Source organism: Narcine bancroftii, chromosome 4, assembly GCF_036971445.1.
Source record: "Narcine bancroftii isolate sNarBan1 chromosome 4, sNarBan1.hap1, whole genome shotgun sequence".
Lineage (NCBI taxonomy): Eukaryota > Metazoa > Chordata > Chondrichthyes > Torpediniformes > Narcinidae > Narcine > Narcine bancroftii.
Genome location: NC_091472.1, coordinates 190,481,695 through 190,499,504, shown reverse-complemented (window position 1 = coordinate 190,499,504; position 17,810 = coordinate 190,481,695). Strand labels below are relative to the sequence as shown.

The 17,810-nt window shown below is 39.2% G+C and overlaps 1 protein-coding gene across 3 annotated transcripts in view; it reads right to left on the bottom strand.

Annotated features, from left to right (window-relative positions):
• The window catches only part of LOC138761361 (tectonic-1-like), a 55,388-nt gene extending 37,739 nt beyond the window's left edge, over positions 1–17,649 (bottom strand). For all 3 annotated transcript variants that reach the window (XR_011356274.1, XM_069933339.1, XM_069933337.1), the window contains exons 1-4: positions 17,133–17,649; positions 13,253–13,373; positions 2,071–2,177; positions 792–946 (exon numbers count right to left, since the gene is read on the bottom strand). Coding sequence is in view for 2 of the 3 variants with exons in the window: in XM_069933339.1 (XP_069789440.1) it covers positions 792–946; positions 2,071–2,177; positions 13,253–13,373; positions 17,133–17,364 (615 nt within the window). In the remaining variant the exon portion in view is untranslated. The remainder of the gene's footprint in view (positions 1–791; positions 947–2,070; positions 2,178–13,252; positions 13,374–17,132) is intronic.
• Positions 17,650–17,810: the final 161 nt, after the last annotated feature.

Genomic DNA, 17,810 nt, shown 5'->3' with positions numbered 1-17,810 from the left:
AGATTTAGTTATGAGGACAGATCAATTTTGTTTTCTGGAGGACAGAGGAGACTGAGACATACAATTAAGAGAGGCAATTAAACGATTAGTAACCTCCAAAGAATGAATAGGAAATGAAATATTTCCCTGGGCAGATAATAGAATTGCATGGAAAGTTGAGGGCATTTTTCACCACTATAAAGGTGATGATGTTTTCAAATTTACTGCTTGAGAAGGATGATAAAACAAAAAACTTAATTGCATAGAATAAGTTCCTGGTTGAGTATTTCATATGGCCCTGGAACTGTTAAGAGAGACTTGTATCAAATGGTCATTCTTATTTGCCTTGGCATGATTGGCTAAATGGCCATCTTCAAAGTACTCTGGAATGGCATTAAAGGCAAATAGCCAGACCTTGTACACAATTAATTGGGTGTTGCACATTTTTTTTTAACCTGGTACTCTTTTCCCGGGATCGGTTTGTGTGGGCAGCCCGACTGTGTTTGTGATCAGGAGAAAATGCAGCTTTCTTCTGCCAATCCCATATCCCTTGATTCATTTAATATTCAAAGATCATCATCTCGCATCTTGATTCTAATCTAATGCTTCCAAAAATCTCCTTTCCATGTCTTGAATCCCTGATTGACCTTTCCAGATATTATTCAGATACCCAGAAAGTAATGGGCTCTGATGAATAAGACTAAGTCTGATTCAAGATGCCAAACTACAACTGAATTCAGAATTCAGACAATGGAGACCAGAATTCAGACCTAATAAGTTGTAATAAGTTGCAAAACTCTTGGTAGTACTACCTGATAGCCATTTGAAGTTGAACTTGATGTACTTGGAAGAAGAAATGGAGGTGCTTCATCAGTACCAAAGGAAAAACCACCAAACTGTTTCATTATACTGTCAAAATTACCAGAACTTGGCACTTCTGGGGCAAAAAAAGATGACCCTTTCTTGTCTAAGGATTAAAATACAAATGTGAACAGAAAAAAAGTGTGTTAGTTTGAACACTTAAAAAAACCTCTCAAAATTATCAATATACATTGTACTCAGAAGGAAATGCTGAATACAATAAGCATGTATACCTCATTTACAAAAAAAGTAACCACTTGTCAGATGTGATGGGTTTTTTTTCTGGTTTGTATCACGCATTAGAAAAAGTTTATATTATTTACATTTTCATTAACTTTGAAAAGTATATTTATAGTTCTGATTTAGTCTTACCTTGTAGACCAATAACTTAACTTGATTTCAGTAAGTTTATTTGCCACATTTCTTCAAATTATAAGAAATTTGTATTGTAATATATCAACTAAATTAAAGACATTGAAATTCAGTAAAGCTCCAGTAATCTGCTTTCCAACAATTTGGATCTGGTTCACTGGGTGCAATTGTCATACTCCCTTTCACACACTTGGGTTTTGTTTCCTGGGTTCTCTTGACACTTACCTGGCTCTATTTGCAGCACTCCCCTGAAACTCACCTGTTTCAGTTTCCAGTATTTTTTTGAAATGTACTAGGTTAATTAGAAAATGCATTCATTTTCTCATATTCTAAAGTAAACTAAAAGTGTGTTTTTGTAATTTTGTTTTTTGGGACAAAAATCATTGTGTTCTTCCAATTACTTTTAAAGTCCTAAGTGAAGAAGTGTAGCATGCTACAATAATCCATCATAGATCATCTTTAGTGATTATTCAATGAGATATCTATTTAGTATAATACTATTCATTCAGTGCACACCGCAGAATCTAAGTGAAAGCAGATCAGATAATAAGCTATATGCAGAAGTTATTTCCAAAATTATTAGAAAATTCAATTAATTTTCAATTACCAATAGTTGGATTGATTTAAGAAAACTACAATAAGATTTTAAAATTATTTTTAACTAATATTTAGAATCATACTTAATAAATGAAGCATAAATGATCAGGCATGCTGGTTGAGCTTTTCAGCTTCCATTATGGATCTTCCATATATGAAACAATCCATCATTACTAGTTTTGAATTTAAGTGACATATTGCATTGCAGTTTACAAAACAATTATGAAAATACATTATATCCTGCCTAAAAAAAGCACTTACAGTTGTTTGTCTCAATGCAAAAGATGCTGGGGTTGTTCAAGGTCACAACTTTGTTTATTTCTGGAGAGTACATTGCTGCATCTTGTTTGCAAAGTTCACGGTCACCTCTGCATAGGAACCAAGAAATTTAAATAAAATTAATTATCAATTAATGTATTAGCACGTTTGAGTCTTGAGGAATATAGATCAAGAATTAAAAATATGAATGTTTTTGATAAAGATAAGTTCTGAAAAAACTTCAAATTAGAAAAAAAACAGTAGCTTGATCAATAGAACACACAGCTTCCAAAAGACCAGAATTTACTTCAATCTTTTACAGCAATAATAATCAATCATTCTCCCCTGGAGTTTCTTTCTCGAATATCTGTAGATTGCTAGATGAGATATTTATAATGTGAGGACAGTAAAATTCAACATGGTCTTCAATGCACCAGTACACTTTTCTGCCTTCTAAAAACCAGGTTGTTTGAAGATCAAGATCTCAACCCTATTACTCCATTTGTGATTTATAGGACAGAATCATTGCCACCCAATGTATTCATGAGTACTGAACTATCGATGGCACATCAATGGCTCAAAGCACATGAAAGGTACTAGAAATGGTTAACAGGAAAGGGCAAGGCCAAGTTGAGATACTTAACACAAGGAGTCAATGCAAGTAACATATAGGCAATGGGCTATTGGCAACTCGAGGCGAGGAACACATACAGTCAAAAGATGTTTCAGACTGCAGACTGCTGGAGTCACTTCAGACTGGCTGAATGGGTACCAGGTATCAGAACCAACGTGCAAGAGGTGTCGAGGGCAGGAGGGGTTCCCGAGGGGCTTCGGGTGCAGAAGGCCTCTTGATTATGTTGGAGGTTTGGATCTGGGGCTTGGATTGCCAGTGGTTTGGTCTGAAGTCTGTGTGGCTGCAGAGGCAACAAGAGTGCTGGATTTGAATCCAAGGATACTCGGTGACTCTGAAGAGACTTTCTTTTTCTTCTCTTTCTCTGTAAGCGGTGCTGGGCAATTTTTGCTGATGGTGAATCTGTCTGCCTTACGGCAGACTAAATGCAATTTTGTGTAATATTACATCTGTTTTATTACATGACAATAAAAAGAACCTTCAATCTTGAAAAGGCTCACGGATGAGCTGGGACTTATTTCAGGACAGAATAAAATAACATTATATGGGTTGATTGGAACCTTATCTCCATAAAATCAAATAAGATACAGGTTAAAAGGAACGGTTCAACCTCAACCAGTTGCCATGGAGAGCAAATGAAATCAGAGAACAAGGTTTATGAAGGGGCTGACTATGAAGTTCTGACTTTCTCAGAACCAATTTTCAACCTTCTCAGCTCATCCTGTCTTGTCCTAATCCAGATCTTTGATAATTATACATTTGACTCAATCGTTGCTCTTCTAGCTGTACTCCCATCTTGCTATTAAACTTGTATTCATCCAAAATGCTGTTGTCAGACTCTGTGGTAAATAACCTGTTACAATGTTTCAATTTTAAAATTCACGTCTTTTTCAAATCACTCGATGGTCTCACTTCTCTCGAACCCTGTATATTCTTCCATCCCATCAAAATATATGTGCTTCTTCAATTCTGACACTTTATGCCTGATTTTAACCACATTATCAATAGTGACCATGCTTTGGCTACCTCATTCTGAATTTTTAATTCTCATTTAATGCTGAAACTGCACGAAAGAAGATAAAATAATTCACCTTCAATTGCAAAAATAGAATCATATTTAGTTACAGAGTTAATCAGACCCTTCAGCCCACTTGTCCATGATGGAGTCTTCCAGAATTAGTCCTTTTTTGCTGCATTTGGCCCACATCTCTCTCAACCTTACATATCCATGTACCAGTCTTTTGAGTGCTATAACTGTACCCACCTCTACCATTTCTTCTGGCAGCTCGTGACCTATACTCACTGTGTGGAAAAACTTGCCTCTCATGTCCTCTTTAAATCTTTCCCCTCTCATCTTCAACCTAACCCCTTTTAGATACCCCTTTATTGGGAAAAAGACTGAGAATCCATCTAATCTATACTCCTTATGATTTTAAAAGGTCATCCCACAGCCTCCTTGATTCCAGGGAAATTGTTCTGAGTTAATCCAGTCAACTCTTGTAAATCTAGTCCTCCATTCCCAGCAATATCCTTGTGAATCGTTCCTGCATCCTCTCTACTTATCAATCCTTCATTCAATATGGGAACCAGAATTCAGGCTACAGGCTCACATTGTCTTAAACAGATGTAGCATGACATTCCAAACAATAAGTGCCCCATCTGCCAAAACAACCATGCCATATGCATTCTTCACCGTCTCATCTACCTGTGTTGCCATTTTCAGGAAACTATGTACTTGTATTCCAAAGTCCCTCTTTTCTGCCACACTCCACAGAGCCCTACCATTCACTGTGTAGGTCCTGCCCTGGTTAACCTTCCCAAAATGATCACTTTACATTTGTCCAAGTTAAATTCCATATGCCATTGCTTGGCCGACTTTTCCAGTTGATCAAGATGCTTTTGTAATTTTCTTCACTGTCCAATCATCACATTAGAAACTTGCCAAAAGAGCAAAATAACTTGTAACAGAGTTTTGCAAGTGATAACAAATGGCAGTTTAACTTAAAACTGATAAATGAATGACATTCCAAAATATTCATTCAGAAATAAGTTTAAATTTGATTTCAATGTCATATCAATCCATGAAATTTCAAAAAACATTCATGAATTCAAGGAAGAAATTGAAATAGAAAGTGACTATTAAGAAATATATTAAGAAATAAAATGCTGAGTTGAAAAGGAAAAGCAAAACTGAATACAGGAGCATCTGAACAACATAATTCAATTTCAGATAAAACACAGAAGTGCTAAAAGAACTCAGCAGAAATCGCAGCATCCATAGGAAATAAAGATAATGCAACCAAAGTTTTGGGCCCAAGCCTTCATCATGTTAAGAGCAAAAGGCAGGCAGGTACCTGAATAAAAAGGCTGGGAGCACAGTTCTGCAGGCAAAATGCAATAACCTCCAGCATTTTTGTTTTTTTTCTACAATCACAGCGTCTGCAAACTTCCATGTTTCACTCCATTAGATGTGAGAAAATGGGTGTAGATAGTGAAGCAAGGATATACAAGATACTTCGATCAGTTAACTTCAGCTGACTGCAAAATTTTCTTTTTTTTGAGACAGGAGCAGAAATAGACTATTCAGCCCATCAAGTCTGCCCCACTATTCAATAATGAGCTGATCCATTTTCCCACTCAGCCCCACCACCCAGCCTTCTCCCTTTAACCTTTGATGCCCTGGCTAATCAAGAACCTATCTATCTCTGCCTTAGATACACCCAATGACAGCCTCCAAAAAACTGCCTGTGGCAACATATTTCACAGAATCACCACCCTCTGGCTAAAGAAATTTCTCCACATCTCTGTTCTAAGTGGACCCCCTTCAATCCTGAAGTTGTGCCCTCTTATCCTAGACTTTCCCACCATGGGAAACAACCCTTCCACATCTACGCTGTTCATGCCTTTCAACATTCAAAATGTTTCAAGGAAATTCCCCCCCCCCCCCCCCAATTCTCTACAATTCCACCAAGTGCAGGCCAAAACCCATCAAATATTCCTCACATGATAACCGTTTCATTCCTGAATCAGCTTTGTGAATCTCCTCTGAATTCTCTCTTAACGTCAGCGCATCCTTTTTTAAATAAGGAGCCAAACCTGTTCATAATACTCCAAGTGAGGTCTCACCAGTGTCTTATAAATCCTCAAAAATCACATCCCTGGAAGAGTCACGTGATGGAGTAGTGGCCGGCAGGGGAATACCAGCCCTCTCTAGAAAAGAAGAAAAAAAATGAAGAAAATACAAAGTTCAAGAAATACAAAACATAACAAATAAAAAAATAAAGTTGTAGAGAAAAGAAAGAAAATTGTACCCAAGAAGGAAAAAGTAAAAAAAACAGGAAAAAAAGAAGAAAAGACGCTGGAAGAAGAGAGCCCATTCTCCGAGGTTGGTGACGACCCCGCAGAGTCACGACCTCCCGGCACTGGACTGCAAAACAAAAGTGGACAGTGCGCTTACTAAGGAAAAGGAGAACACCGACGGGACCAGCTGAGGGATGCCCGACACCAGGGCACTCAGCTGGAAGAAGAGGAAACCGATAAGAAAGGGAGTGAAAGGAAAGAAGAGCAGCAGCAGGAGGCCCAACAGATGAATAGCCCAGAAGAAGAGGACCAACAGCAAGAAGCCAACCAAGAAGAAGCCCAGCAAAGTGAGACAAGCAACTCATCAGGAAAGTCAGAAGAGACACAGATAAAAGGAAGAGAAGAATACACAAATACAGGTGCAGACACAGAAGAAGAGGAAGAAGAAGACCAAGATCTGCTCAGAGAAATAGAAGGTAAAACAGATGGACAGAATATAGATAAAGTTTTCTTTTCAAGAACAGATGAGAGCATTAAAAGAATGGTTGACACTAGAATTCAGTGAAATTAAAAGAAAAATGAAAAGTACAAAAGAAAAAGTGAATAGATTAGAGCTGGTCATGACAGAAATAGGGAAAAGATTAGAAAATATGAAAGAATGAGAAACGGCTGTAGAAATGGAAGTGAATGACTTAAGAAGAAAATTGGAAGAAAGTGATTTTAAAAAAATTAAAGAGTCAAGAGTTGTTAGCTCAGAAAATGGATATGTTGGAAAATTATAGTAGACGAAACATCTTCCTAAAGGAAGATGAAGAAGGCACAGATATGAAAGAATTTATAAAAGAATGGATCCCAAAGGTCCTGGGAATGCCAGAAATACAGGAAGGAATGGAAATAGAAAGGGCACACAGAACACTAGCCCCGAAACCTTAGACACAACAAAAACCAAGATCCATTTTAGTAAAATTTCTGAGATATATGACAAGAGAAAATATACTGGAGAGGGCAAGGAATAAAATTAGAGAAGACAAAAAACCATTGGAATACCAGGGTCAAAAAATATCTTTTTACCCAGACGTAAGTTTTGAACTCTTAAAGAAGAGGAAGGAGTTTAATACAGCAAAATCGATCCTATGGAAAAAAGGTTATAAATTTATGTTAAGATATCCAGCTGTGCTTAAAATATTTATCTCGGGCCAGCAAAACAGACTGTTCTCGGATCCGGAGAAACCACGAGAATTTGCAGAATGCCTGCAGGACAGAAGGAGAGATGAAGAGATGTAACAAGAATGAAGAATGACGACAAATTACATATAAAGATATAAAAATAATGTATAATTAAGAACTAAAGAAGGGAAAGAAAAGAGAAGAAAGGAAGTAAGGGGGGAAAAAGAGGGTGAGCTTTGTTGTATGTGAAGATAAAAGTCTTTTCTGGAGGGGGTTGGGTCATTGCAAAATCAGTTGACGCTTGAGAGCGGGTTCGCAATCCAAATGGAGAGGGGAGTTGTGGTTGCCTGGCAAGGGACAAGGGGCAACTCAGTGGGGGGGCGACATTTGGGGTTAAGGGAATTTTAGATGTGGGAGTTGTTGTATTTTATGTTTTAAAAGTGTCATCATTCATTGAGTTCAAAAAGGGAAAACTGAGAGATGAAAATGGGGAAAAGGGGAATGGTGGTGGTGAGGAAGCGGAAATGAGGTGTAAACAGGGTATGAGATGGCCATGTTGAATTATATGAATATAAATATTAATGGAATACATAAACAAATTAAACGGAAGAGGCTATTAAATTTACTGAAAAAAGAAAAAATAACCTAGAATTTTTAAATCTTCCGCTCATAATCTTTGTTGATCTATTTGGGATATGCACAGAACAAATTAAATGTCTTTCTTTGCAAATAAATAAACCATAAGATGTAGGGGCAGAATTAGGCTATTTTGACCCTTTGAGTCTGCTCCACTATTTGAATTGTGGCTAATATATTTTTCCTTTCACTTCCATTCTCCTGCCCTCTCCCTGTAACCATTGATACCTTGTAAATCAAGGACCTATCAATCTCCACTTTAAATATGTTTAAAGACTTGGTTCTGTAGCAATGAATTCCACAAATTCACCACCCTCTGAAGAAATTTCTTCATCTCATTTCTAAAAGAATATCCTTTTGAAGCTGTGCCCTCTTGTCCAAGGTTCTTCCACAGCTGGAAACACCTTCCTCATGATCATTCTTCCCACTCCTTTTCAACATTCATCACATTTCAATGAGGTCCTCCTCTTCATCCTTCTAAACTTCATCATGTACAGCCTTAGAGCCTTCAAATGCTCTTCATATTTTAATCCTCTCATCCTTGTGATCATAATTATGCCATATCTGGACTCTTTCCAATGCTAGTACATCCTTGACAAATGTAAAATGTTTGAGGCCTCTCTACTTCATATGTTTTGGGAGTGTCCGGAACAATTCTTTAAAACTCTATCACAGATTCTTAGGATTAAATTAGAACCATGTTCTTTTATTGCTTTGTTTGGTTATTCTCTAAAAGAAAGGATTTCCTTGAATTCAACTTCATTGATGCAAGATGAACAATTTTGATAAGATGGAAAGACAGCATAGCACCAACTCGTATGCAATGGTTACAGGACATTATGATGTCTTTCATGAGTTTGGAGAAAATTAGATATAATGTTAAAGAGATCAAGGTTGAATTTGACAAGATATGGGGCCCAATCATGGAATATTATCATAACTTGATTACTTTGGCAGGTCCAATCTCTTAGAGCCAATACTTGATTCTTCACAATTTATTTGCTGGTGACCGTGTTTAGTGGGAGGGGTTAGATTAGTATGGCTTTTTTTTCTTTTGTTCTTTTTTTAAAATAACTAGAAGAGATTGATTTATTTAGATATCCACAATGTATAATCTCAATATTAGAATACAAGGTGAAATTCCCATAAGGGTATTTCACTTTTTTGAGAATTTTTATAAGACTATGTATAATTGATATGTGACTCATATTCTGTATTGCATGATATAAAAGCTATATAATTAATTAATGTGCATCAGTGATCAGAACAGACGTTCAAATCTCCAGCAGTCTGTAGGGAATTTGTACGTTCTCCTGTGTCTGCATGGGTTTTCCCCAGGAGCTCCAGTTTCCCACAGCACCCATGGCATCATGATGAAAGCCTCTACTTCCTCAGGAGTTTGCGGAGGAGCTAGTGGAGTTGTTCAAGTGAACCGGTACGGACTTGAAGGGCCGACATGGCCTGTTTCCGTGCTGTAAACGGTTATATGGTTAAACATAGCTTTTGTGCAGGAAATGCATCTAACTGAAGTGGAACATAATAAATTAAAGAGAGACTGGGTAGGGAACGTAGCGGCAGCAGTATATAATTCAAAAGCTAGAGGTGTAGTTATATTAATTAATAAAAATGTACCAATCAAAAGAGGAGAGGAAATAATAGATCCAGCAGGGAGGTATGTAATGATAAAGTGTCAGATATATTCAGAATTTTGGAATTTGCTCAATATATATGCACCTAATAAAGAAGATCAAAAGTTTATGCAAGATATTTTTTGAAGATTGTAGTTATGCAAGGGAATATATTAATAGGAAGGAATTTTAACCTTAATTTGGATCCAATGTTGGATAAAACTGGACAAAAGACTAGCAAAAAGGGATGTCCATTATCTCCCTTACTGTTCACTTTAGCAATAGAACCATTGGCAGAACTGATAAGAACAGAAAATAAAATAAAAGGGATAAAAATAAAGGTGGAGTATAAAATCAGTTTATTTGCAGATGACATTATAGTATACTTAAGAGAACCAGAAATATCAATAAAAGAACTACATAAGAAATTGAAGGAGTTTGGAGAAATATCAGGGTACAAGATCAGCACAAATAAAAGTGAAGTGATGCCAATGAGTAATGTGGATTAATAAAGAAATTGCAGGAAGACTTAGCACATTGGAAAGAATTACTGTTAACATTGATAGGGAGGGTAAATTGCATTAAAATGAATGTCTTCCCAAGGATTCAATACTTATTTCAATCATTACCAATTCCCTTAACAGAGAAATTCTTTAATGAATAATAAGGAAATTCTTGTGGAAAGGGGGAACCAAGGATAGTGTTAGATAAATTAACAGAGATACAACTAAGGTGGTTTGCAGTTACCAAACTTTAAAAATTATTAGAGAGCAGCACAATTAAGGTATTTATCAGATTTTTATCAGACAAGGGAAAAACCAGATTGGACTAAGATAGAGCTAGATAAAATAGGGGAGAAGGTACCGGAACATATACTTTATAAGTGGGATGAAAAGCTGGTACAATATAAAAGCTCACCATATATTTACTCAATATATGGAAGAAGATTCACAGAAAGGAAAAAAACAAATTACCAAATAGCAAAATTATTATTGGCGCAAAATCAGCTAATCCCTTTTACAGTAGATAACCTTTCCTTTAGAGCAGGGGTGTCAAACTCAAATTCACGGAAGGCCAAAATTAAAAACTTGGACTAAGTCGAGGGCCAAACTAAATATTTATTGAAATTTTTCAACAACATCTGCATGTTTTCTCTTCTTTCAACATATGTAATGTTAGACTTTAGGATATAACTTTAGGAGAATAATGTTACAGGTCAGGAGTAGGTAGCTCAAGTTCACCCTTTGCTTGACCTGAGGGAAACATATTTGGTCCCTGTGGAGATGTAGTCAGCATTCACAGGCTGTGTCCATTTTGGCCTGCATCAGGACTCAGCATTTCCTGCTCACTCCTCAGGCTCTAAGCCTCTATTCACCCTCGACCCACCATCCCTCTACTTGACCAGTCCTTTACCCAACCTCTACTCACCCCTCACTCCACTCGCTCTGCCTCTACCCACCCCATCCTATACACACCCCTCTACTGCCTCTCCCCTCAACCTGTTCCTCCCTCTACCCGTCTCTCACCCTCAAATCACCCCTCCCCGACTCGCCCTGCCCCTCCCCTTTTACCTCTTCCCTATCCACCCCTCCTTCTACTTATCCCTCCCTCTAACTGCCCCTCGCACCACCATAACTTCCCCTGCCAATTACTCCTCACCTACACCCTCTGCCCACCCCTGCTTACCCACCCACTCAGGCCCAGCGCGCTGCCGATCAGCCTTTGCGGACAGCCACCATCTCTCTCTTCACGTGCAGGGCCGAACCAGCCATCCCTGGGGTCCCCACGGGTGCAAGCGCTGAAGGCCGTGGCGACCGGGAGAAGTGTGCTCGCGCTGTGGAAGGGCCGTCCGGTGCCAGTCGCGTGGGGCTCGCGCTGCCCGGGGGCCGTGCGCAGCCTTCCATGCCCGTTGCACCGACAGGAAATCACAGACGCTCGCCAATCCGCCGCACCGCTCGACAGGTGGGAGAAGTGACTGGTTGTGCGGGGAGCATTCCAACTGGCTTGCCGGCTGATGACATCGACAGACTTCTCGTGTTACAATTTCTCGTGTTACAATGGGGAAGGATGTGCAATGAAGGGGGAGGATGGTGGGGGTGACATTACCAAAAAACAGCATCGGCTCTCGCTGCAGGGCGGGCCACCTCTAATACATTTTTGAAATGATCTTGCAGGCCAAATATAATTATATCGCGGGCCAAATTGTTTGACATGTGTGCTTTAGAGAATGGGAGAGAAAAGGAATTAAAAGAATAGAAAATTGTTTTTTGGGAAATAATTTATTAACATTTGAACAAATGAAGTACAAATATGGAATAACTCATGGTACAATGTTTGCATACCATCAACTGAAAGCCTACTTAAAGGATAAATTGGGAAACAGACTGAGATTACTAGAAGGTAGCAACTTTGAATATGTGATTATAGATACAATGATAATTAAAAAATTTATAATGAACATGTATATCAAGCTGCAAGATAAGGAAAATGATGAAATAAGCTATAAACCCAAACAAAGTGGGAAAAGGATTTAAACATAAAGATAAAAAATGAAACATGGGAAAAATTATGTTCTGGAACTATTAAGAATATAATAAACAAAGGTTACGCATGATACAGTATAATTGATTACACAGGTTATATATCATGCCCCAAAAGTTTTATTTTAAAAAATGGGATCCAACATTATCAGATAGATGTTTTCGCTGTAAGAAGGTAATGGGAACAACAGTGCATGCAATTTGGGCATGTGAGAAAGTGAAAAAGTTTTGGGAAGATCTAAATCAGATATTAAATAAAATCACAAAAAACAACATACCAAAAAATCCAGAGATCTTTCTTCTAAGTAATATAAGAGTTAAGGAATTAGGCCTCATAAAGCGCAAAAAAGATTTATTATGATAGCCTTAGTTGTAGCAAAAAAATGTATAATGTCAACTTGGAAATCGGAAGAGAGCCTGAGTATACAGCAATGGACATGGAAATGAATAAATGTATTCCAGTGGAAAAAATAACATATAATTTAAAAAATAAAGTCACATATTTTGAACAAATTTGGGAACCGTACATGGAACATAACAAAGAGGGCTTCCCTCGGGCCTCCACCCCCTAAATTGATAAGACAAAATCCAGTGTGTAAAAGTAGATGACACATTTTTCTTGTTTATTTTTCATTGTGTGATGACATTGTTTAATGGTTTTATTGTATTGTATATGTTGAATGTTTATTGGTTTTGGAGGTGGGAAAAAAAGGGGAGAAAATCCCACTGTGTATATTTAAGAAGGAAATGTTTGTATGTATTTTGGTTGATATGGTTCACAGTGTGAAAAATAAAAAATTATATTTAAAAAAAATCACATTCCTGCTCTTACATTCTATTTCTCTTGAAATGAATGCCAGGATTGCATCTGACTTCTTCACCACTGACCCAACTTTCAAGTTTACCTTCAGGATATCCTGCACAAGGACTCCAGGGTCCCTTTACATCTTGGAATTTTCAATTTTCTCCCCATTTAGAAAAAAGTCTGCACGTTTATTTCTTCTACCAAAGTGCATGGCCATACACTTTCCAACATTGTATTTCACTTGCCACTTCCCTGCCCATTCTCCTAATCTGTCCTCCTGCAGCTTCGCTATTTCCTCAACACTACACTCCTCCACCTAACTTTGTATCTAGAAATCATAAAACAATAAAGCAATTAAAACTACAGAATATATTGCCAAAACAAAATGTATTTATTGAATGCAAGTCAACATGCTGTGATTTCAGTCAATTCAAGTTCAGAAAATCAATAAATTAACCCACTTCTTGTGTTAACTTACGTAACTATATGAATATCACATGTTGAAAAGGTAGACCGATCAGATGCGTTGCAGTCTGGATCACAACAGCAATTTATATCGCATTGTTCAACCAGTAAGTTACAGACACACAAAGTATGAACTGAAATAACAAAAATATATTGCTGTTAGTTCAACAATAACATTTGTAAGATAAGCAACTACTTAATTAACAATAAGAAGTGGACAGACTCAGCAGGACATGCAGAATCTTGAAGAAAAATGGACAACAAATGTTTCAGGTTTGGACTCTTTTCAAAAATCCTGTGACAGTGACGTCTGGTCCCAAGATGGAAACGTCTATTTACGGCAGTGACCACAAGGGGTTGCAGACTCCAGGGAAGCAGAAGACTGGTACAGGGCACCAGAAAATGGGGAGACCACGCCACCCCCACATTTAAGAAGGAGAAGCAGAGGAGAAGACCCATGGTACGGTGACCACAGTTGGTGGAAATGCGAGGGGTTCTGGTGACTGCAGTCAAGGGAGTTTCATTGGGTTGCAGACTGCTGGAGACTTGCTGAAAGGATACCAGGTATCACAACTGATATGCACAAGGGTGATGAGGACTTCCTAATCATGTCGGAGGTTTAGATCTGGAGCTCGGGTTGCCGAGGATTTGGACTGAAGACTGTGTGGCTGCAGGAGTGCTGGAGGCAAATCCATGGGTACTCAGTGATTCTAGGGATACTCTCTTTTGCTTCTCTTTCTCTAAGGGGGCACCAGGCAATTTGTGCTGATGGTGAATCTGTGATGCCTTACAGAAGAATTATGGAAAGTTTGTGTATTACATACTAATAAAATAATCTTGGATTTATTTGCCAAGATGCACAAACTATAATACTCTGGAAATCAATTATCTTTATCTGAGAATCAACAATTTGCTAGTTTAATTGGCCATTCAAAAATGAGCACTTCAAATAATGTAGCACAATCTTGGAAATACAATGAAGTGTCAACCTAAATATACAAGTCAAGTCACCTTTACTTATCGTTCATACCATGCTTGCATGGTAAAGATGAGATAGCATTTCTCCACAAAAGGTGGAGCATATTTACATAAATATAAGTTAGAATAGAAGTTAAACATATTGAAATATTAAACGTATACAGTAGAAGTCCAAGGTACACTATCCACATATGTCTGAGAATTCAGGATCCTGATGGCTTGGGAGAAAAAAACTGTTGCCCAATTTGGACTTAATGACCTGAGTACAATGGTACCTCCTACCAGATGGCAGAAGGGCGAACAGTTTACGTGAGGGGGTGTGTGGAGTCCTTCACAATGTTTAGTCCCTTTCAATAGACAATAGACAATAGGAGCTGGAGTAGGCCCTTCGGCCCGTCGAGCCAACACCGCCATTTTGCAGATCGTGGCTGATCACTACCATCAGTATCCCTTTCCAGCCTTATCCCCACTTCATAGTGGGAAGAGAGCCCCCAATGATCTTTTTCGCTAATTTCACTATCCTCTGCAGGGTTTTGCAGTCCGAGGAGGTACAGCTTCCAAACCAGACGGTGATGTAATTGTACAGGATACTCTCGATACATTCTCTGTAGAATGTAGTGAGGATGGGGAGGTGGGAGATTAATTTTCCTCAGCCTTTCCAGGAAGTAAAGGCGCTGCTGGACTTTCTTGGCTATGGACCAGGTGTGATTCTCTGCCAAGTGCACTCCAAGGAACTTGATACTCTTCATGACCCCCCCATGGCGGAGCCATCAATGGTCAGCAGAGCGTGGTCCCCCCGGGCCCTCCTGAAGTCAACAACCATCTCTTTTGTTTTACTCATGATTGTTGGCTCTGCACCAGTCCATTAGCATCTACATCTCAGTATGCTGACTCCTCATTCATATTAACAAGGCCCATAACGGTCATGTCGTCAGCGAACTTAATGTGGTTCAAGCTGTATTTAGCTGCACAATCGTGGGTCAGCAGAGTGAACAGCAGTTGTCTTAGCACGTAGTCCTGGGGGGGCCCCCCAAGCTCACTGTGATGGTCTTGGAAGTGCTATTACCAATCTGGACTGCTTGTGGTCTCCCCGACAGGAAGTCAGGAATCCAATTACAGAGGGAGATGTCAAGACCCAGCAAGCTTAACTTTTTATCAGGTACTGAGGTAAACTTAAATTGTTGGTTTTTGTGATTCACGTTCTAAGAATACCTAGATTTCTCTATACTTCACTGACTTGGAGTCTTAAAATGCATTCCAGAGATTGAACTCTATTTGCCAGTCTTTAGACTTATTCAAAGTATGTCCCATTGCAAAATTACAGTATCTTTTGTCCAGCTTTATCCAACATTGGATCCAAATTAAAGTTAAAATCCCCATCTATCAATATATTTTCTTGTGTATCTACAATCTTCAAAAAAATATCTTGCATAAACTTTTGATTCTCCCCATTAGGTGCATATATATTGAGCAAATTTCAAAATTCTGAATATATATGACACTTTATCATTATATACCTCCCTGCTAGATCTATTATTTCCTCTCCTCTTTTGATTGGTACATTTTTATTAATTTAGCTAAACCTCTAGCATTTGAATTATATGGTGCTGCCACTAGGTGCCCTACCCAGTCTCTCTTTAATTTGTTATGTCTATTTTTTCTTTTTTCAGTAAATTTAATAGCCTTTTCTGTTTAATTTGTTTATGTATTCCATTAATATTTATAGTAATATAATTCAACATGACCATCTCATACCCTGTTTACACCTCATTTCCACTTCCTCACCACAACATTGCCTTCCATTGGTAAATTTGGAAATCTTACATACTGTTCCTTCCTCCAGGTTATTATTGTAAATAGTGAACAATTGCAAGCTAAAAACTATTATCTGCTCCACTGGTTAAATCCTTCCTGTCTGAAAATGACCCATTTGTTCTAAATGTCTGTTCTTAATGAGACAGCCAGCCATATTTTAATATATTGCAATACAGTCCCTCTGATACCATGGGCTTTCAATTTATGCAGCGCCTTCTTATGTGGCACCTCGTTAAATACCGTTTGGAAATATAAATATACAATGTCTACAGATTCCCTTCTTTTTTTTAGTAAATTTATATTTGAGAAAATTATTATATATTTGAATAAATTTGTAAATCTGCAGTACTAAACAAATCAGGCGGGATTTGTTATAAATATTAGACTGGCTTGAACTGGCTGGAGGTATTGGAACCAGGATGTGAGGAGGTGCCGAGGGAGCTGAAAGTTTCCTGAGTGGGTCAGAGGTTCAGATCTGGAGCTCTGGTTGCCAGTGGTTTGGACTGGGCTCTGTGTGCCTGCGGAAATGGTGGAGGCAGATCTATGAACACTCGGTGACTCTGGGGGGGGGGGGGGGGGGAGGGGGGAGACTCTCTTTTGCTTCTCTCTCTCTCTGACTAGAGGCACTTAGGCAATTCTTGCCTATGGAAAATCTGCCTGCCTTGCAGCAGGCAAAAAGAAATTTAATGTAATGTGACACTGTTTTATTACTATGATAATAAATTGAATCTTGATTGGGAAGAACACATGATTCGTGAGATGACTATATGAGGAGCACTTTGAATACTTAAAATATATAAAGCAAAATGTGGAAAAGCTGATTATCTGAAATAGTTGAACTCAATGCCGAGCCTTGAAGATCACAACATTAGAGGTGAGATGGCACGCTGTCTCTTGACCTGAAGTTGAAACTCATTGGAACAATGTGCAAAGGCCAAATACGGAGTATTGATGGAAAAATTTAAATGACTGCAAGCTACGAGCTTTGTCTATTATTTATACTTCTCAAAGGCCGTCTTCCAGAATAAGTTCGCCAAAATCCGCTCTGACAAGTCGGTGAAAGTTCATGAAGGGAAGAAGCACGTCAGCATCAAACCTACCGTCGATGTTAAGGTCTGGCAGGGCACCTGCGAGGGGCAGAGCCGCCTTTGGATCCACTGGCGCGGTTGCACCGGGAGCGTGCGCGGAATTTTCGAATTGGGAGTCGGTGGTGCTGCTCGAGGTCGGATCAAGGAGACCCGAGGCGCTTCTTCCTTGATCAGCTCGCACTTTCAGCAGGCCACGGAGCCAGAAAATTCCCAAGCACGTCCACAGCGAGACCGATGATCCCATTGCTGCGGGTAACCGCCAACATCCGCTTCCTCTCGGCCGGCGGGAAGGAGGCGCGCGCGGGGGGGCGGGGGGGGAAGAACACGACGTCAACCTGCCGCAAACGACAGCCTTGTCATCGCGCACTTGGCCAGGAACGTTCGGTGCACGAGGAAATTCTCTGCGTCTGGAGGGCCCCGCCGTGCAACGACGGGGAAGACGATGCCCTTTCTAATGGACGGACTATTTTTGGACGGAGACGGCAGTCAGGTGGGGGCGGTAACGGGCGTTCGTTGCGTCAGAGAGGCGGAATGACGCAGGGTGCTCTGGAATGACGTTGGCAGGGAGTCACGGGAGAGGCGAGCTCGAGCTGCGGATGGTAAGGTTCAGGGAAAGTCCGCCGTGCCCCGGAGATGAGGGCGTGTTCTGCGCGAGGAAGATGGCGGTTGTCAGGCTGCGTTTAAGAGACG